General features: G+C 42.3%; 1 protein-coding gene across 4 annotated transcripts in view; it reads right to left on the bottom strand.

Moving 5' to 3' along the window:
* Positions 1 to 22,387, bottom strand: part of LOC122550562 (centrosomal protein of 57 kDa) — a 50,440-nt gene that overhangs the window by 6,998 nt on the left and 21,055 nt on the right. For 3 of the 4 annotated variants that reach the window (XM_043691474.2, XM_087988014.1, XM_043691471.2), the window contains 5 exons: positions 19,296 to 19,475; positions 18,840 to 18,961; positions 9,443 to 9,556; positions 6,733 to 6,810; positions 4,077 to 4,178 (listed from right to left, as the gene is read on the bottom strand). In XM_043691474.2, coding sequence (XP_043547409.1) covers positions 4,077 to 4,178; positions 6,733 to 6,810; positions 9,443 to 9,556; positions 18,840 to 18,961; positions 19,296 to 19,475 — 596 coding nt within the window. The remainder of the gene's footprint in view (positions 1 to 4,076; positions 4,179 to 6,732; positions 6,811 to 9,442; positions 9,557 to 18,839; positions 18,962 to 19,295; positions 19,476 to 22,387) is intronic. The other variant, XM_087988012.1, reaches the window with a different exon arrangement.

Below are 22,387 nucleotides of genomic sequence, written 5' to 3'. Positions count from 1 at the left end.
TCAAATGAGGTGGATCTGGAGTCACATGCATGCTAGATTGGGCAATGTGGCAAATTTCCTTCCCCGCCCCCCAGGAAGATATTAGTTAACCAGATGCACTCTTTTGACAAATCCTTAATAACTCATTATCACCAAGACAAACTCCAGATTTAATAATCAAATTTATATACCACCACAGCTACTGGACACCATGAACTCTCAGCAATAGCCAGCACCAATGAATTACTAGTCTAGTGGCATTACAACAACTTTATTAAAGCACATTACTGAAGGAGAATTTCCTCCTTCAGAAAAGCGGTGTTAAAGAGAACCAGCTTACAGTTAAGGAGATGCAAAAAATCGGTGTTGTTTAACAATAGAATTTGCCTCAGTCCCCAATCAAACATTACTCCCTTAAGTCAGTATCATAAGTGCAACTGGGAGGTTTAGATGCAACATGGTTTGATGAAGTAACAGAAGATGATTAAATGAATCTGGTGGAAGCTTTTGAAAGAATGACAAAACAGATGCCTGCCAAGAAAAAGGTTGTGCTTGCATTAGCATAAAAAGGTACCCACGAGATCAGAGCACAGAAATGGTGAGCAATTACCTTTCCAAAGTGAAAGATGATGGGTAGTGGTATCCCCCAGGTGATGGTGTTAGGATGACTGTTCATAATAATAAAGATTTGATTTGGTTTGAATATGGAGGTTACAATGCATTCTCACACATCCAAAATCACTAAGAGAGTATGGCTTGAATGGGAAACCATGGCAGATGAAATTAAATGCAAAGAATTGCATATGCAAATAGCAAGAGGCAATAGACACAATGGTAGAAAGGTGGTGTGCAGACATGCCATAGAAGGTGGTCATAAAAATTGAGAACACTGGTTTAAAAAAGAAGTGTTTATATAGCTGTTTCTAGTCAACAGCTATCTTCCAGGAGGTTGAAGGCAGGGAATTCTGCTATAGTAGTGCCATTGCTCAGGAAATGACTACCGTCAGAAAATCACTTCCATTACTTTAGTGATCAAGATCAGACCAATAAGGCAGTGATTGACCAGTTCTGCATTTTGGGTAAAAGTCACAGATGTGCAATTTTTGACATTTTTGGGTATACACCAGGGTTTTAGGTGGAATTAGCTAGTGATGTATCTAGTTCTGGAGCGCAACTCTTTAGTATGTTTGTCAGGAAGTACCCTGATAGCACCAAGTGACTTCAACTAGTATCTTGATATCACGAGTCAAACTGTTAAAAGACTGTCATCTGGAGATAACAGGGACATAAGACCACAAGTTATAAATGATGACTGAACACAATTGCGCTGCTACCGCTCATGACTGTCAATGTTGAAATTGTTGGGTCTATTTGAAATGCAGTACAGTGGCAGTGGCAGTCAAGTTGGGACATTAATGTCCAGAATAATGTCATGCATTACTCACTTCTGCTGAGTTTCTGCCAGTGTCCTGCAGCAGTGCTACTGAGCCAGTCTTGGCAATGGACTTTGAAGCTCCCCATCCAGAGGAAATTCTATGCACTAGAAACACTTTCAATTAATTTTCAACAGGAGAATACTGATTCATCAACTGGGGGAAGTGCAGTTGCTGGTTTGTGAGCAACATGCCCACTTGCCCATGTTTGACCGGATGTCCGGAAGCAACTGGGGTCCAGTCAATATTTAGGACTTCTAGGATAACTCCCTCCTGACTATATACCATCCTGCCACTTCGGACATGAGATAGTAGTGTTTCGTATATTCTCCAAGGACGAGTTGAACATTTTTTCATAAGCTCCCAGATATTAGGAAATAGGACTTGGCAAGATTGAAAGAGCTGGATTTGTCTTTTTTTTTTAAAAAGTGACCAAGTTGATGCGAGTTAATCTGCCTGATTTCAATCCTTTCTTAGATTTGGTTCAATGGAGTAGTTTTCTAGGCCATTGCAAGTCACAGTTAATAATCAACAACCGCAGATCCAGACTCTGATCTGGTGAGGATAGTTTTTCTTCCCTAAGAGGAAGTACGTTAGTGAACCATCTGGGTTTTTACATCAGTTGACAATTATTTCCAGGTTAACATTAGCATAGTTTAAGATTATAATTGAGATTTATTAATGGAGTCCAAATTTCATATTGCTGAGAAAATGCTGCAGATTCTTGGACCTTAGATTCCTAGTCCAGTGATGTTATCACTGCGCCATTGCCTCCATATATTAGATTAGATTATAACAGTGTGGAAACAGGCCCTACGGCCCAACAAGTTCACACCGACACTCCGAAGAGCAATCCATTCCCCTATATTTACCCCTTTACGTAACACTACAGGCAATTTAGCATGGCCAATTCACCTAACCTGCACATCTTTGGACTGTGGGAGGAAACCGGAGCACGCAGACAAAGTGAGAATGTGCAAACTCCACACAGACAGTTGCCAGAGGTGGGAATTGAACCACTATGCCACCGTGCCGCCCAATGTTGACATTGTGTTGTTTTTCCAGTTAACCAGTTCTGCTCCAATCCATCTGCATCTTTGGTAGTTGTATCATCTGATATGAAAATATTTGAATGTGTTTTTCAAACAAGGCGTACTTTCAAGGAAACTTTCATTATTTTTCCAGTCACATGGACCAACCCTAAACCAAAATGATATTTTAGAAGATTGCAGAGTGCTTCAAAATCCTTGTAGAAGCAGGTCAGTTCTTGTTAGCTAGAGCAAGTTGGTAAGGAAAAGTCAGGGAACTCTCGACCGGCGAACCTTTTAGGGTGGGAAGGTAGTTGGATGGAATTGAGGAACAGGGTTTACATGTATTTGGAAAAGCAGGAATGATGTGCATTGGAAGTCAAATCTCAAACTTGATTGGGTTTTTTGAAGTAGTAAAAAAAAAAGGACTTAACAGGACAGAGCAGTGGATGTGATCTGTATGGATCTTAGTCAGGCATTTGACAAGGTTCTCCATGGGAAACTGGTTAGCAAGGTTGAGGCTCATCGAACACAGGGAGGACTAGCCATTTGGATATAGAACAGACTCAAAAGGTAAAAGACAAAGGGTGGTAGTGGTGGAGGGTTGCCTTTCAGGCTAGAGGCCTCTGACCAATGGTGTGATACAAGAGTTGGCGCTGGGTCCACTTCTTTTTGTCATTTATATAATGATTTGGATGTGAACATAGGAAGTATAGTTAGAGATTTGCAGATGACACCAAAATTGAGGTGGAGTGGACAGCAAAAATAATCTTGATCATATGGGCCAGTAGGTTGACGAGTGGCAGATGGAGTTTAATTCAGATAAATGTGAGGTGCTGCATTTTGGAAAGGCAAATCAGAGCAGGGCTTATATACTTAACGGTAAGGTCGTGGGGAGTGTTGTTGAACAAAGAGACCTTGGAGTGCAGGTTGATAGCACCTTGAAAGTGGAGTCACAGTTAGATAGGATAGGGAAAGGCAGCGTTTGGTATGCTTTCCTTTATTGGGCAGAGCATTGAGTATAGGAGCTGGGAGGTCATGTTGAGGCTGCTCAGGACATTAGTTAGGCCACTTTTGGAATAGTGTGCACAATCCTGGCCTCCCTTCTATCTCGAAACTTGAAAGGGTTCAGAAAAGATTTAAGGATGTTGCTGGGGTTGGAGGATTTGAGCTATAGGGAGAGGCTGATTAGCCTCTCTGTAGTGCTGGAGGCTGTTTTTCTGTAGTGCTGGAGGCTGAGGGATTACCTTTCAGAAGTTTACAAAATCATGAGGGGTATGGATAGGGTAAATAGACAAGGTCTTTTCCCTGGGGTGGGGGAAATGAGTCTAGAACGAGAGGGCATAGGTTTAGAATGAGGGGGAGAAAAAAAACTTAAGGGACCTAAATTGCAACCTTTTCAAGCAGAAGGTAATTAGTATAATGGAATGAGCTGCCAGAAGTAGTGCAGGAGGCTGGCACAATTATAACATTTAAAAAGCATCTAATACGTACATGAATAGGAAGAATTAACAGACATGGGCCTAGTGCTGGTAAATGGGACTAGATTGGTTAGGATATTTGGTGGGCATGGACAAGTTGGAACAAAGGGGCTGTTTCCATGCTGTACATCTTTATGGCTAAGTATCAACTCTACCTTGACTTGCTGCTTCCTCTTGCTTCTTACTCTCTTCATCTTTGGTACCATTGGTGACACTGCTTGTAACAAAATTCTGTTTCTTTCCAGGCCAGTCTGCAACTATAATAAAAAGTCCTCAAACATGCAAACATAACAATAAAATTCCAGTCTTTCAAAACATATACTTCAAATGTTATTAAAGACTGTGGAATACTGAACCACGTTCAAATAAATGATACAAACATATGAAAAGCTTGGACTCCCAAAACCCTTTGTGCTTCAGATTTCTGAAGCCTTTCTCAGTTTAGAAAATAGTCTCCGCCTCTATTCTTCTGAACAAAGTGCATAACCTTACACTTTTTCCACATTGCATTCCACTGTCACTTTTTTGCCCACTCTCCTGGCCTGTCCAAGACCCCTGTTCCTTCACCTTTCCTCTTCAACTGAAAGCTCAGCAAGAATACACAGCTCCTTTGTCCAGATTATTAAATTTATAACATGAATAGTTGTGGTCCCAATGCGGATTCCTGCAGAACTCCACTAGTCACCAGACCCCTTCATCCCTACTAGTCAGCCAATCTTTTACCTATGCCAGTACTTTGCCCTTACATTACTGATTCATTTTGTTTAGCAGCCATCTGTGCATCACCTTGTCAAAAGGTCTTCCAAAAACAAATAGAATCACAGAATCCTTGCAGTGTGGAAACACACTCTTCAGCCAAATCTACACCAACCCTCCGAAGAATATCCCACCCAGACCCATTCCCCTACTGTATTACTCTACATTTATCCCTGACTCATGCACCTAACCTGAACATTATGGGCAACTCATTCTGGCCAATTCACCTAACCTGCATATCTTTGGACTTTGGGCAGAAACCACACAGCACCTGGAGGAAACCCACTCAGACATGGGGAGAATGTCTGCATGGAGTTTGCACAGTTGCCAGAGGCTGGAATCAAACCCAGGTCTCTGGTGCTGTGCAGCAGTAGTGCTAACAACTGAGCCACCATGCCAATCACATTCAGTGGTTCTACTTTATCTTGCTCATTGTCTTCTCAAAGAATTCTAACATTTGTCATGTACAACATTCCCTTGACTAAACTATGCTGACTCATTCTTATTTTATCATGCACTTCCAAGTACTCCAAAATCTCAATCTTAATAATGGACCCTAAAGTCTTAATGACCAAGGACAGGCTGACTGACCCATTTGTTTAATGAGGAGGGAGGCAGACAGAAAGAGGAAACAGAGGTGTTACATTAGCTATTTTTCAGTCCTCCAGGACCCTCCCCAAATTGGTCTTGTTTCCTGGAAGACCACCAATGCCTCCACTTCTCCTCAGCTATTTCCTTCAGAACCCTGGGTTTGGTCCATATGGTCCAGGTCATTTATCCGTCATCAGAACTTGCAGCTTCACCACCACTTCTCCCAAGTGCTGACCATGACACACTCCTCTGAATTGACCATCGAAGCTCTAAAATGCTGCTGGGATCTTCCACTATTTTTTCTGTGCCCTATTACTTCTCCAGTGGTCCATTGTCCGTGCTTGCCTCTCTTGCAATCTTTTAATTGCAAATTTATAGCTAGTTTATCCTTATGTTTCATCTCCCCCACCCCATTGTATTTTAGCTGTCCTCTGCTGGTTTTCAAAAGCTTCCTACTAATCTTCACCACATTCTATGCCTTTTGCTTTGATGCTATCCCCTGATTTCCATCAGCCATGGCTGCCTCATCCTACCTTAGTATGTTTCTTTTTTCTTGGAATGAATTTCTGCAATGCCTCCCAAATTACCCTCAAACTTTTATCATTGATGCTCCACTGTCTACTCTCCTAGATTCCCCTTCCAATCAACTGTAGCCAGCTTCTTCCTCATGTCTTTGTTGCTACTTTTAATCAATTGTAATTCCATTACCTTGTATTCTAGGTTCTCCTTCTCAAACTGAAGGGTGAATTCTATAATATTATGGTCACTGCCTCCAAGGGGTTACAATACCTGAAATTCTCTAATCAAGAGCACCTCATTATATACCACCCAATCCAGAATTGCCTGGTCCCTAGCAGGCTCTACTACAAGCTATTACAAAAACAAACCCATCTCGCAGATGTTCTACAAATCCCTTTTCTTGGAATCTGCTAACACCCTGATTTTCCCTACCCATCTGCAAATTGTATCCCATGATTATTGTAATAGCGACTTTCTTACTTGTATTTTCTATCTCCCGATTACTCCTAGGATTCCTGCACATAATTCCAATCTGGACTTGTTCTACTTTGCAGTTTCTCAACTCATAGCAAAAAGATCTGACTCCAGATCATTTCTCATTAACTTAAATTTCATTCCTTACACAAGGCAACCTCTCCCCACCTGCCTGTTCTTTCAGTAGGATGCATTTCCTTGGAAATTTGGTTCTCAACCTTGATCACCTTGTGGCCACATCTGTGGTACCCACATCATACCCAGTTTCAACCTGCATTACAAGTTGACTCACCTGCATTTGTATATTGCACATATTTAAATGCAACACCCTCAGTCCTGCGTTGACTGTCCCCCTTTTTGTAGTTGTCGCCTTATCTGCTGTGGTTTAAGTTAGGTTCCTAAGCCTTGCTATACTGTCCAATTTTAAATTCCCAAATGCTTTAAGAACAGTATTAGATTCCTTATACAAACCTGTGCAGCTTTATTCTGTATCAGTTTTCGTTGATGTTCTTCTTCTCGTAACTTCTCTTCCAATTCAGAAATTTTCTTCTATGCAATAAACATAATTGGCTGTTAAAATTATGTCAGGCAGAAGGAAAAGTCTTGTATAATCTACAGAACTACATAGACATTTACTACAGCATCGTTATTGCAAGTGATTTGCTTTGTTGCAAGGATTCAGACTGTCATGCACCAGTCAAGTTTTGCCAAAAATAAAATAACGTGCAGTTATCAGCTCTATTACAGAATAAAAATTGGGCAGGAAATGCTGGTGTACACCTGTGCACAGATAAAATCCTGAAACTTGGAAGGTGCTGTTCAAATTCTCTTATTTTTCCAGGGACTCAGTTATAACTGTACCTTGTCAAGAGATTCTGTACTGAAATGCACAAGCATGAAGTTTCTGTACTCACTTGAAAGAAACAGGAGACTGGTACATCTGTGAGTGATACTCTAACGCGGCATGATAAGTTACAATTACTGTCAAACAACCAGAAATTCATGATGTGTTACAAAGTTCTTAAGATCAAAGATTGGGCTATTTTAGAACACAGAAGAATACAGCGCAGTATAGGCCCTTTGGCCCTCGATGTTGCGCCGATCCAACCCACCTAACCTATACTAACCCACTATCCTCCATATACCTATCCAATGCCCGCTTAAATGCCCATAAAGAGGGAGAGTCCACCACTGCTACTGGCAGGGCATTCCATGAACTTACGACTCGCTGAGTGAAGAACCTACCCCTAACTTCAGTCCTATATCTACCCCCCCTTAATTTAAAGCTATGCCCCCTTGTAATACCCGACTCCATACGCGGGAAAAGGTTCACGCTGTCAACCCTATCTAACCCCCTAATCATCTTGTACACCTCAATCAAGTCGCCCCTAAACCTTCTTTTCTCTAATGAAAACAGCCCCAAGTGTCTCAATCTTTCCTCATACGATCTTCCTTCCATACCAGGCAACATCCTGGTAAACCTCCTCTGCACCCGTTCCAGTGCCTCCACATCCTTCCTATGGCGACCAAAACTGCACACAATATTCCAGATGCGGCCGCACCAGAGTCTTATACAACTGCATCATGACCTCAGGACTCCGGAACTCAATTCCTCTACCAATAAAAGCCAGTACGCCATATGCCTTCCTCACCACACTATTTACCTGGGTGGCAACTTTCAGAGATCTGTGTACATGGACACCAAGATCCCTCTGCTCATCCACACTACCAAGTATCCGACCATTAGCCCAGTACCCCATCTTTTTGTTATTCTTCCCAAAGTGAATCACCTCACACTTAGCTACATTGAATTCCATTTGCCACCTTTCTGCCCAGCTCTGCAGCTTCCCTATATCCTGCTGTAACCTGCCACATCCTTCCTCACTGTCAACAACTCCTCCGACTTTCGTATCATCCGCAAACTTGCTCACCCAACCTTCTAACCCCTCTTCCAGGTCATTTATAAAAATGACAAACAGCAATGGTCCCAAAACAGATCCTTGCGGAACACCGCTAGTGACGGCACTCCATGAAGAAACTTTGCCATCAACTACTACCCTCAGTCTTCTTCCATCCAGCCAATTCCTAATCCAAACCTCCAACTCACCCTCAATGCCATACCTCCGTATTTTCTGCAGTAGCCTACCATGGGGAACCTTATCAAACGCCTTACTAAAATCCATATATACCACATCTACCGCTTTCCCCTCATCAACCTCCTTCGTCACCTTTTCAAAGAATTCAATAAGGTTTGTGAGGCACGACCTGCCCTTCACAAAACCATGCTGACTATCCTTGATCACATTATTCCTATCCAGATGTGCATAAATCCTATCCCTTACAATTCTCTCTAAGACTTTGCCCACAACAGAAGTGAGACTCACCAGCCTATAGTGACTAGGGTTATCCCTACTCCCCTTTTTGAACAAGGGAACCACATTTGCTATCCTCCAGTCTGCTGGCACTACTCCTGTAGACAAAGAGGACATAAAAATCAAGGCCAATGGCTCTGCAATCTCCTCCCTTGCTTCCCAGAGAATCCTAGGATAAATGCCATCAGGCCCAGGGGACTTATCTATTTTCACCTTTTCCAGGATTTCCAACACCTCTTCTCTACATACCTCAAAGCCATCCATTCTACTTATTTGTGACTCAGTATTCACATCGACGACAATGCCCTGTTCCTGAGTAAATACTGAAGAAAAGTATTCATTCAGTGTCTCCCCAATCTCTTCCGCCTCCACACGCAACTTCCCACTACTATCCTTGACTGGACCTATTCCTACCCTAGTCATTCTTTTATTCCTAACATACCTATAGAAAGCCTTAGGGTTTTCCCTAATCCTACCAACTAAGGACCTTTCATGTCCCCTTTCAATGAAAACAAATTTTCATTTGTTTTTATTGATTCTGCTCATTTCCTTTTTCTACCAAAAAAAATTAGTCATTTAAATATACTACACTTCCTTGCGCACACTGAAGAATTCTTTAATCTGATCTTTAAAAGTCTCACACTTGCACTACAGCTTGTCTGTAGAGGCTTGTGCACTTGATCAGGTGTCTGATGACAAGTTGCCAATTAAAAATCTTTTCCCATTGACTATAAACTCTGGGCTATTTAAATACTGGTTATCCTATAGGGAACATAACAGACAAAAATATTAACACATAACACATTAACCTCTGCTGTAGACTGTGTTGCTGTTAGTCTAAGATATTCTCGCTCGATTAAGTCAAGTTTTTCAAGCTTTGATTGTAGATCAGATTGCTCCAAGTTCTTCTTTTCCAAAGACATCTTGATTGATTAGCAGAAAAAAATTCAAACAGAAATTGTTTTAAATCAAAGTATGCTACAGGCTTTACAAGACACATTGCCACTTCAGAAGTGCAATTTTGCTCGAAATGTACTAACAGAGGAACAAGTGGGCCATTCAGGCTACTGATGCTCTAAACTTTAATGGCTGCTCCACATCAGAACTGTCTAACATTCCTGGTTCCATAATTCTAAAACAGATGCCTTAGAAATCCAAGTTCCAGTTTTCAAATTTTTTAAATGACACCTTTAAAAGCATTTGCAGATTTAAATTTCCACGATACTTCAATAACCGCTTTTAATAGCACTGCTCAATAGTATAACTCAAAATAAAAGATCATGCTACCTTTGGATTTTCCCCCAGGTTAGAAATTGGAGTTCCTTTTAAAATCAAAATGTTTTATATTTTCTAGCATGTTTGGCGAACAAGATTTTACAAAAAAAAACAGTAGTTACAGGTGCTGAAACAAAACCTCTAACAAGGAAATTCAGACATAAGAGGGGGATACGGACCACGCATAGACAGAAAAATAGTTTTGAATAGCATTTATTCATTTTGTGGGATATGGGCATTACTGGCTGGTCAGCATTTATTTCCCATCCCTAATTGCCCTTGAGAAAGTGGTGCTGAGCTGCCTTCTTGAACTGCTGCAGTCCACCTATTGAAGGTTGATCCACAACACCGTTAGGGAAGGAATTCCCAAATTTTGCCCCAGCAGTGAAAGAACGGTTTTCCAAGTCAGATGATGAGTGGCTTCAAGGGGAACTTGAACGTGGGTTTTTCCCATATAGCCACTGCCCTGGTCATTCTAGGAAGAGGCCATTGGTTTGGAATGTGCTGAAAATCTTTGGCAAATTTCTATAATGCCTCTAACAGATAAGAAGCACTACTGCTATTAAGCAACGGTGGTAGAGGGATTGGATGTTTGTAGATGTGGTGCCAATTAAGTAGTCTGCTTTGTCCTCGATTGTGTCATGTTTAGAGTGTTGTTGGGGATGCACTGACTTGTGCCTTGTAGATGGTGGACAGACTTTGGGAAATCAGGAATTAAGTTACCTGTTGCACTGTTCCTAGCCCTGATCTGCTCTTGTAGCCACTGCATTTATGTGGCAAATCCAGTTAAGTTTTGATCAATAGCAATGCCCAGGATGTTGATAGTGGAGGATTCAGTAACACCATTGAATGTCAGGGAGAAGTGGTCAGATTGTCTCTTATTGGTGATGAACATAACCTGCAATTTATGTGGCATGAATGGTACTTGCCACGTATCAACCCAAGCCTGGATCTTGTTGCATTTGCACACTGACTGCTTTAGTCTGAGGAATCATGAGTGGTGAACCTTGTTCGCCAATGATTGCATATCCCCACTTCAGGCCTTATGATGGAGTGAAGGCCATTCATGAAGCAGCTGAAGATGGTTGGGTCTAGGACACTACCCTGAGGAACTCCTGAGACATATCTGAGCTGAGATGAATGATCTCCAACTACGACCATCTTCCTGTATCAGGTATGACTCTAACCACCCGAGAGTTTGCACCTTGACACTCTGATTCCAGTTTTGCGAAGACTCTCTGGTGCCTCAGTTGAATGCAGCCTTAATATCAAGAGCTGTCACACTCACCTCTGGTTGTCTCTTTTGTTTGTGTTAGAACCAAAGCTACAAGGTGGTCAGGAGCTGATTGGCCCTGGTAGAACTCAAACTCTGCATCATGTTTAGGTTATTTCCGAGGTGGTGCTCTGCTGCTTGATAGCACTGTTGATGACACCTTCAATCACTTGACTTTTGATCAAAGAAATGAAATCAGATGGCATTGAGCTAGGCACCAGGAAAGACAATGGCAGAAACAGCCCTTTCAATCCCATGAAGTCATCCTCATGAACATCCAGGGGCTAGTGCCAAAATTGGGTGAGCTGTCTCGCACTAGTCAAACTTATGGAATCTTACCTTACAGATAATGTCCCAGACACTGCCATCACTGTCCCTAGATATGTCCTGTCTCACTAACAGGACAGACCCAGCAGAGGCAGTGGTACAGTGGTATACAGTTGAATGGTTTTATTCTGGGCGTCCTCAGCATTGAGTCCAGAACCCGTGAAGCCTCATGGCTTCAGGTTAAATAAGGGTGAGGAAATCTCTCCACGATAACCATGTACTGTCCTCCTTCAGCTGATGACTAGAGGCTGGCAAGGGCACCAAAAGGTACTCCGAGTGGGGGATTTCAATGTCCACCAAGACTGGCTCAGCAGCAGTACTCCAGATCGAGCTGGTTGGGTCCTAAAGGACATAGCTGCTAGACTGGGTCTGCGACAGGTAGTGAGGGAAAAACATACTTTACCTCATCCTAATCTGCTAGCTGTAGATGCATCTGTCCATGACAGTATCAGTAAGAGACCACCACACAGGTCTTGTGGAGAAAAAGTCCTGCCTTCACCTTGAAAATAATCTCCATCTTGTTGTATGGCACTACCATGCTAAATGGCGACCTTGAATAGATCTAGCAACACAAGATTGGGCATCTCTGAGGCATTATGGGCCATCAGCAGCAGCAGAATTAGACTTCAACCCAATGTATAACCTCATGGTCCAGTATATTACCCCACCCAACCATTACAATCAAGCAAGGAGATCAACCCTAGTTCAATAGAAAGTGCAGGAGAGCATACGACAAGCAGCACCAGACTTAGCTGAAGACGAGGTGTCAACCTAGCAAAGCTACCAGACAGGACAACATGCATGTCAAACAGCATAAGCAGGAAGTGATTGAACCCACAACCAATGGATCACATTTAAGTTCTGCAGTCCTGGTACATCCAGTTGTAAATGCTGGTGGATGACTAAACAACTCGCTGGAAAAGGGGGCTCCATAAACATCCCTCATCTTCAGTGTAAAGATGAGGCTGAAGGGTTTGCAGCAATCTTCACCAGACTGCTGAGTAGATCCATTTCAGCCTCCTCCAGTAATCCCCCAGTATTACAGATACCTGTTTTCAGCCAATTTGATTCACTCCTTGGGGTGACATGGTGGCTCAGTGGTTAGCACTGCTGCCTCAATGCCAGGGATCTGGGTTCTATTCAAGCCTTGGGTGTCTCTGTCGTTTGCACATTCTCCCATGTCTGCTTGGGTTTCCTCCAAGTGCTCTGGTTTTCTCCAACAGTCCAAGGATGTGCAGGTTAGCTGAATTGGCTGTGCTAAATTGCCCATAACGTGGAGGGATGTGTAGGTTAGATACATTCAGCAGGAGTAAATAGGAGAAATGGGCCTGGTGAGTTACTCTTCAGAGAGTTGGTGTGGACTTGTTGGGCAGAAGGGCCTGTTTCCACATGCCACATGAACCTGGAGGCACTGGATAAGCAAAGGCTGCAGGCCCTGACAACATTACTGAAGTTTTGTGCTCCAGAACTTGCTGCTCCCCTAACCAAGCTGTTCCAGTACAGTTGAAACACTGACATCGACCCAACAATGTGAAAAATTGCCCAGGTATGTCCTGTACATAAAAAGCAGCACAAATCCAACCTGGCCAATTACCACCCCATCAGTCTACTCTTGATCAAAGAAATGAAACCAGATGGATCACCTGGCATTGAGCTAGGCACCAGGAAAGACAACGATCCCTCAAAGTCGCCCTCATCAACATCTAGGGGCTTGGTAGATTTGGTAGCAATTGGTACAACTCAATGGCTTGCTAGGCCATATCAGAGGGCAACTGACAGTCAACCACATTACTGTGGGTCTGGAGTAACATTTTGGTCAGACCAGGTGAGGATGGCATGTTTCCTTCACTGAAGGAAATCAGATGGGTTTTTGACAATTTTTAATTCCAGTTTTTTTTAAAAAAACAAAAATTCAAATTGAATCGAACCTGGGTCTCCAAGTTAATACAGGTTGTTCTTCTAACACGACAGTTGCATCCTTCTGCAATGCCGCATTCCAGCAAATTGGTTATGAAAGGCCATTATAGAAAATTGCAATATCCATTCAGAGGTTCATGTTATCCAAATGTCCACAATTCAATTGCATCACACCAGTAGTCTAGCAATACCACTAGACCATCGCTGAGAGGGTCAGCACAGACATGGTGGGCCAAATGGCCTGTTTCTGCCCTTTCCTGTACTGTTCTTAGTTGTATTAAAGACAAGAGGAAGGTTATATTAAAGGCCACCAGGCTTGATGGAACGGATAACAAAAGAATGACCTAGAACCAAATGTATCTGTCAATGCAAAACTTAGGAAAATAACAGGGTTGCTCATGGAAAAGAGGATTCTGACGTGCAGGACAACTACTCACGTTCATTCACTAGAAGAAGGATTCAAACGTGTGACAAAGGTGTAATTGACCAGCCATAGAAATAGGGTAGTACAACTAAGTGCTGAATCCGAGTCAGGTGGCAATACCAGTCAAGCAACTTCCTTGGAGGAAGGAGAATGCTTCCCAACACTACTTCTAGATCCTTGACAATTTTAGTGTGATTGATATGGCCAACTACATGCCTGTCCTCTGGTGTTAGTGATTCATCCTGACTAGTTACGAGTGATTAATTTCTGAACTAGTAGATTTGAAAAGAAAACAAGGAATTTTCTGCTCACTATGAATGGTCAACCACATAAGGATTCCAGACCATCACCTGAAGTCCCAGAGTAAAAGTAGTCAGATAATGGTAGGCAATTCCTGCAAAGCATGTCCTGGAATGGAGATGAATGGCCAACAATCACAACTGAGTTCCTCTGAATTCCAGTTCTGCCAGGACTGCTTGATACTAGAATCCCTACAGCGTAGAAACAGCCCCTTTGGCTCAACAGGTCCACCCTGATCTCCCCCTCCTCCCACCCCCAAAAAGCAACCAGAGACCCATTCCCCTAACCTATTACTCTACACACCCCTGAACACTATGGGGAATTTAGCATGGCCAATTCACCTAGCCTGCACATCTTGAGATTGTGGGAGGAATCCAGAGCACCTGGAAGAAACTCACGCAGACACAGGGAGAATGTGCAACCTCCACACAGACAGACAGTCACCCAGGGCTGAAAATGAACCTGGGTTCCTGGCGCTGTGAGGCAGCAGTGCTAGCCACTGAGCCACCATGCCACCCTTAACACAGAGTCAAATGTCCATGTTTGATCCAAGATATTAGAGGTCAAGTCTGTCTGTCCAGTGAAACCCAAAACAGGTTTGCAGGTAACTATTGATAATCAGCAATATTATCAAAGTGATGGACAAGTAGATCATTTGGCAGGTTGTTGTATGGTCTTGTAGCTGTACTGCAACAGTTTGGATAGGGGTACAGCAAGTTCTGGAGCACATCTCCAGTACGGTTACTGGAATACTTTCAGGGCCAGTAGTTTTTACAGTATCTAACATCTGCAGACACTTTTTTCCTATCATGAAGAGTGAGTGAATCAAATTAGTTCCAATACCATACAACCCAGATGGCCTCCTTCTTCAAAGACTGCAATTTCCCCCCCAGACGTGATCGACGATGCTCTCCACCGTATCTCCTCCACTTCCTGCTCCTCCGCCCTGGAGCCCCACCCCTCCAATTGCCACCAGGACAGAACCCCACTGGTCCTCACCTGCCACCCCACCAACCTCCATATACATCGTATCATCCGTCGTCATTTCCGCCACCTCTAAACGGACCCCACCACCAGGGATATATTTCCCTCCCATCTCCTATCAGCGTTCCGAAAAGACTATTTCCTCCGTGACTCCCTCGTCAGGTCCACATCCCCCAACCAACCCAACCTCCACTCCTGGCACCTTCCCCTGCAACCGCAAGAAATACAAAACTTGCGCCCACACCTCCCCTTTTAATTCCCTCCAAGGCCCCAAGGGATCCTTCCATATCCGCCACAAATTCACCTGCACTTCCACACACATCCTTTACTGCACCCGCTGCACCCGATGTGGCTTGCTCTATATTGGGGAGACAGGCCGCCTACTTGCAGAATGTTTCAGAGAACACCTCTGGGACACCCGGACCAACCACCCCATGGCTCAACACTTCAACTTCCCCTCCCACTCCACCAAGGACATGCAGGTCCTTGGACTCCTCCATCGCCAGACCACAGCAACACGACGGCTGGAGGAAGAGCGCCTCATCTTCTGCCTAGGAACCCTCCAACCACAAGGGATGAATTCAGATTTCTCCAGTTTCCTCATTACCCCTCCCCCCACCTTGTCTCAGTCCCAACCCTCGAACTCAGCACCACCTTCCTAACCTGCAATCTTCTTCCTGACCTCTCCGCCCCACCCCCACTCCAGCCTATCACCCTCACCTTAACCTCCTTCCACCTATCCCATTTCCAACACCCCTCCCCCAAGTCCCTCCTCCCTCTTATCTTAGCCTGCTTGGCACACTCTCCTCATTCCTGAAGAAGGGCTCATGCCCGAAACATCGATTCTCCTGCTCCTTGGATGCTGCTTGACCTGCTGTGCTTTTCCAGCGACACATTTTCAGCTCTGATCTCCAGAATTTGCAGTCCTCACTTTCTCCTAATCAAATCAGAGGCAGACGTTAAAGTAGTCAGGATCATGCATTCCGCACTTCTAGCTGAAGACCATTGCAAATGCTTGAGCCTCATCTGTTGCAGTCTCATTACTAAGTATGTTGGAACACCATATCCCAATGACTATATTTGTCGAACCACTTTCAAGTGAGCTTGCTTGTCCAACATTATTCATGATGGAATGCAGCAGGACTGCACAACTTGAATTTCATCAGTTGGTTGAGGAATTGCTGTAATCACTTGCTGTTTGGCAGCTGTGTTGTAGCTGGTGCGCTTCCTGAAAGATCCTCTTGCATTCTTCTCTGAAGCAGCACTACTGCCCTGGCTTGAGGATAAATGGAGGAGTTGGGGAATATGTTGGGGCTTGAGGTTATAGTTTGCGTTCCAGTACAATTCTGCTGCTGTTGATGGCTCACAGTGCTTCATTAATGTCCAGTCTTGAGATGCTAGATTAGTTTGAAGTGGATCATATTGAGCAGAGTGTTCGAACCCTGCAACACAATTGACATGCCCCATCTTCATGTTGAGGATTTGGCCTCAAGTGGACAGTATTGTCATGAACAGATGTTTGCATGGCAGGTAGACTGGTGCAGATGAGATGAAGTATGATTTTTCCTCTTGTTGGTTCTTTCAAGACCTGCTGCAGACCCTAGTAACTGCGTCTTTTAAGACTATTTGATCAGAAGTAGTGCTGCTGAATCACTTGGTGAGGAACATTGAAGTCTCCCAACCAGAGTTAATTGCACCTTTGCAACCCTCAGGTGTTTTAATCAAGTGGTGTTCAACAAAGGGTCAACTATCACAATGTGAGCAATTCGCGATGGCATGGCTTTTGAGGGAATTAAAGCCAAACCTTCTGAAAAGGGGAAGAAATTAGAAATTTTCATAAAAGCTTTGGTGATTCAGGGTCACTGGCATCTGGACAAATTGCTGAGAAATCTGTTGTCATTACATTTGCAATTTGATATACTCTGGAATATTCAACCACTTTTGTCTGTTCTCCATATCCACTTCATGTTAATTCTGGATGTTAGAAAGCAAGTTGCATTTAGATTGTGGATTCTATTACTGTCCCAATTCAATATTGTACAAAAAGGAGTAAAAGTCTGAAAGAGTTAATGCTGTTAACACTACCCGATATGACATCACAAAGGCTTGGGGGTAGAATGGAGAAAACAACTGCAGAGAGAAGAACAGAACATCTGGGGTCTTCCTCAATTTCTGTAGTAATACCAACTATATTAGTTAACTTTTTACCATTATGCAACACATGAAATTTTGGTTAAAATAACAGCCTTGTTTTACAGGGACTACTAAGTGGTTTCGTTCGACTGTTTGAAGCCATGGGAGCTTGCAGATTCCTACCAGAGAAAGAAATGATGGCAACAAATCTATCAGGTAACACAGCAGGGGATGTGGGGATGCGATATCTAGTATTCGGGATCTCACATTTTGTCAATTATAAAACAAAAAAAAATTGATCCCAAGACTGATCATCCTTAAAATTATGGTCAAGTCCACATTCTCACAACTGTTGCAATGTATACCATCTGTTAATCTTTATTGATCAAAAGAATATCAAAATTAACAGCCTTGTCTTATAAAACAGATATTCCATTTCCTGGATTTTATCCAATACACTACTGAATGCCTCCCATTCCCAGTTTTAGCTGTTAAAAATGATATTGCTTAGTTTAAAGGTGGTCAATCCTGCTTGATTCCTCTAAAACACTGATCAATTCATGACTTACGTCCTCACAAAATGATTTTGTTATGAAAAATCCTCACTAAATTTAATAGCGGTTTCAAGAATGCATTTTTCCATAAAGCTAACTAGAATAAGTAAAAAAAAATGAATTTGGCTGTTCTAGTTGGTTTGCTTCCACAGTTGATCTGGAAATTAGTTTCCCCTTTATATCTACACTATTTAATATTTTCTAATCTCCAATAGTACTTGAAAGTCTATAATACAAGTCCTAAAAGAATAATTTTCTGTTCATCCATTTTAATCATACTATTTCCACTGTTTATTCAAATATTTCCCAAAGTGGTAATAAGCATTTCAGTATTGCAGTTCTACTGCATTTTTGAATGCCACAGTCCTTTCTAAAAGCCAACAACAGTACAACTTTTGAGAAAGTTAGCAAATAAAATGTGTCCATACAAATGGACACACAAATGCATTCCTGAAGTCAAATAATTTTGGCACACAAATACTTTAAAACATTTTGCTACAATAATCAGAATTGAATTAAGCAGAAGTTCATTAAACAATTTGTACTAAAATGCCTTCCAATCATTTAATATTTTCCAGATATTCAAGTAGCTTAAAGGCATTTTCAGAGCCAACAGCCAACATACACACTACTATCTTGAGCAATTTGGCACTGCAATTTGAAGAGGTTGGTATTGTTCAGATCAAATTGGAAGCAAAATACTGTAAATGCTGGAAATGTGAAACAAACAGAAGATGCCAGAGAAACTCAGAACTCAAAAGACATATAGGGCTCAAAATATTAACCTTCTCTATAAGATGTTGCCACAGCAGCTGACATTCAAATTGAGTCAGGTCAATACTGCATCCAGTTCCTAAATTTACATCAAACTGAAGTGCTGAGAGGTATACATTGAAGTTCAGATGTGGTAAATTTTCATGCCCATCTAAAAGCAATCACCAATTACACTGGGCGATCAATCAAGGGTCAGCTTGAAAATTTTGGGTTTGGGTTTTTGGGCTTGATAACCTCACCATTACCTGTCTTTGCAAGGCCATTTCTCTCCCCAGTTCAGCATTCTGCACCATTTTTCTCATATATTCCAGCTGCTTTTCCAGAATGTTACAATGAGATTCTGCTGCTGACAATTGTGCTGCCACTGCTGGAAATTAAAAACTGAGTTATAACATTTTGCTCAGATTCAAACCTGTATTTAATTGTAGGACATTACAGAATCCTTTTAATATCAGAATATTCTTTCCACAGTACTGAAACAAAATATCAAGATACATGGGAAATGCACAAACATCTGTTTCCAGATTCAAACAAGCAGCCCTGAAACATTAAAAAGTATTACTCAAACAATATATTAGTTATGGAAAGGTATCCACCTGCTATCAGAATTGATTCTTATAATATTCAGTATCCTCTAGTCAGAGGAAAAAGTGCCAGATTTTAGCTTTGAAAGCTCCAAATACTGAACCACTTCAACAAACCTCGACTATGTTGTGCTACTTCAATTTTCGCATTGCCTTCTTTTGGCTGGCTCTTATCCAAGATGTTTTTACTCTCAGCTGCTCCTCTGACCATCCATTTTAAGTTTTCCTCTGCCTGTGCTCGCTCCAACTCCAACTTACGAATTTTCTCCTGAAGATTTCTTAATGCTGAAAGTATAGCTAAATTAAAATGTCAGAAGCAGAAACAAAGTCAATCTTGATAGTTACATTCAACTAAATATCACTACAAATATGTTCAAGGACGTAAAGGTGCAAAATATTATTTTATAAAAGAGAGCTTGTCAGAAACATTGGCTAATACCTTACAAATATTTAAAAACTATTCAAACAAATAAGGAGATAAAACTAAGGACAGAAGAATTAGTTATGATGCTGACATTTTACTGGAGGTTTGCATTGCACACACATCAGAACAATCTTATCTAAATATCTGAAGGTTGCTGCACAATTAAGGCAGAGCGAAGCATGCAACCAAACCTGGGACTCACTGTCAAGCAGCACAGTAGCAAGTCTGGCATTGTCAGCACATTTGTGCGTGCATCCTGAACAAAGTGCTGTACCCTACTGGCCGGAACCAAGGAAGTACACATGTTGCATCATTAAAATTTTTACTCTGGCCATAGTGCAAGGGACTATTTCATTAACTGCATTCAGTATACACTTGTAATTAAAATTAGAAGCCATATTAGCTCGTTGGCATGTTAAGATACTGTTAAGATCAGAAATCATCTTTACATTGATGGAATTCAGCTGGGACAGAGCATAAAACCAGAGTTCGGTCAGGGGAAGGAGGGATGGGCTCCTGTCTCTCCCTTTCTCAGCCTTCAGAAGAGCAGGACTTAATTCTGCACAAGTTGGGGCAGAAAGCAGTACAAATTCTACCCTAAACACCTTCGCCATTAACCACATTTGGATTAAAATAGTGACAACACAGGGCAAGTGATTAGTTAGCAAAGTATTTTGTTCACTTGTCTCACCTCTTTAAGACACAGGAAATATATCAGGAAATTATCATTACCATTTCTAATTAGACAAGTGATAAATGAACAAAGATTAATCAAGACAATGATAACGACAGGGAAGCTGACGTCAGAGGCCCTGGACACTGGGATGATCCAGGGTAAACATGCCTGCAGCTCAGAGTTGCGAAGAAATATAGAAATGCAGCAAGGCAAGGAACACTATTCCAGGGCGTAGTCACAATTTAGGGCTGGGTCTTCTGATTTGGTCAGGGACAAGGGTGACTGCAAGGTTAAGCAGGCATGGGTACCTAGGAACTGCAGGATCCTCAGCCTTTGTAATTGTTCAAAACCTCAGAGGCGCTCAATTTATTTGAATAAGTATGTGGACTACAAGATAGATGAGCTAACTGCCATTTCACAATGATGGGGAAAAAAAAAGTGTGTTGTGGTAGCATGGGACTGACCCTGCTCACTGAAACAAGAATCCAAAAGATTTGCTTGGTTAGTTCAGAACATCTGCTCAGGAATGAAATTTGTGACAGGAGAGGCAGAATCTAGTCATATGGTTGCTGCAGATGCCTTCTGTCTTATAATAGGCAAGAGTCTCTGCAAAGTCATAAAGAGCAAGATATGAAACTGGAGGCAGAATCGCAAACTTCTGGATAATTACTTGAGCCATAAGCAATCTAACATAAAAAAGGATAATAAGATTAAAAAAACGAATACATAGTTCAAGGACTAGTATGAGAGAAGTAGGTTCTGACTTGCGGGGCACCAGTATGGCACAGGCACCAGTATGGGAGAAAGTGGGATCTCAATCATTGGCATACTCTACGCCTGAGCTATGCTGGAGTCAGTGTTCTCGCCAACATAAACCAGAAATAAGGTTTGAAATTGTACAGTGGGGACAAAAAGATCAAATTTGGTAAATCAAAAAAGTAGGGACAAGGCAAGAGAGAAGTTATTAATGAGAGGTGGTAAACAGACCATGTCAGAAAGAGGTATAAAAGTACAAAAAGTAGAAAGCAACAGAAGAGGTTACCAAAGAAATTGAAACCTGAATACTCAACAGCACAATTAGGACGGATAAAATGTTACAAACAGGTGGTAGATAGAGTTGGTAGGACATTTTAGAAAGGGGTGACAGTTCCGAAAACCAAGATATGTACAGAGATAAGAAATTAAAAAAGCAAAGTCACCTCTGGGACACGGGTACAGCCCACTCTCCCCAAATAAACAAACAGTAGGAGTGAACACAAAAGGAAAGAAATGTGAAAAGTATGGCAATAATCTTCAAAATAAGTAAGAATCAGGAGGGACTGAAGAAACTTATAAAATCACCAGAGATTGGAGATTGAGCAAACTGTTACAACTGCAGGTTGACATCCTCATGCGGTCATGTATTTCATCATTGCATCTTAAAAGTAGTAACTGGAAAAATTCATGTACCGATTCTCATTCTCAAAGTTCCTAGATTCAGGAAGGGTTCAATGAGAATGAATATAGCCAACATACAGAGGAACCTTAGTGGGCAGCACGGTGGCACAGTGGTTAGCACTGCTGCCTCACAGCACCAGAGACCTGGGTTCAATTCCTGCCTCAGGCGACTGACTGTGTGGAGTTTGCACGTTCTCCCCGCGGCAGCGTGGGTTTCCTCCGGGGGCTCCGGTTTCCTCCCACGGTCCAAAGATGTGCAGGTCAGGTGAATTGGCCATGCTAAATTGCCCGTAGTGTTAGGTAAGGGGTAAGTGTGGGGGTATGGGTGGGTTGCACTTCGGCGGGGCGGTGTGGACTTGTTGGGCCGAAGGGCCTGTTTCCACACTGTAAGTAATCTAATCTAAAAAAAAAACCTTGATTATTCAAATACCAATTTATCCGAAAATCGGATTATCCGTAGGAGATCGAGGTCCCAACAGAAACATTACAAAGACTTGTTTCCAACAGTGATTGTATCTTTTGCTTAGTGATTAAACAAGGATTATCTCCAAATGATTGACCTCCCACCCTCCCTATCTCTCCCCACACTTCCCCTGGAGTTCTACAGAGGGGTGTACCCTAAACCCCTTCTCTTCCCCAGATAATTTCTCTAACATTGGATCAATACAGGTC

This window comes from Chiloscyllium plagiosum, unplaced genomic scaffold (genome assembly GCF_037043375.1).
Source record: "Chiloscyllium plagiosum isolate Xiang-an unplaced genomic scaffold, Cpla_swu_hap1 HiC_scaffold_6, whole genome shotgun sequence".
NCBI classification, from domain to species: Eukaryota; Metazoa; Chordata; class Chondrichthyes; order Orectolobiformes; family Hemiscylliidae; genus Chiloscyllium; species Chiloscyllium plagiosum.
Note: the sequence above shows the minus strand (reverse complement) of the source record. Positions and strands in the feature narration are given on the sequence as shown.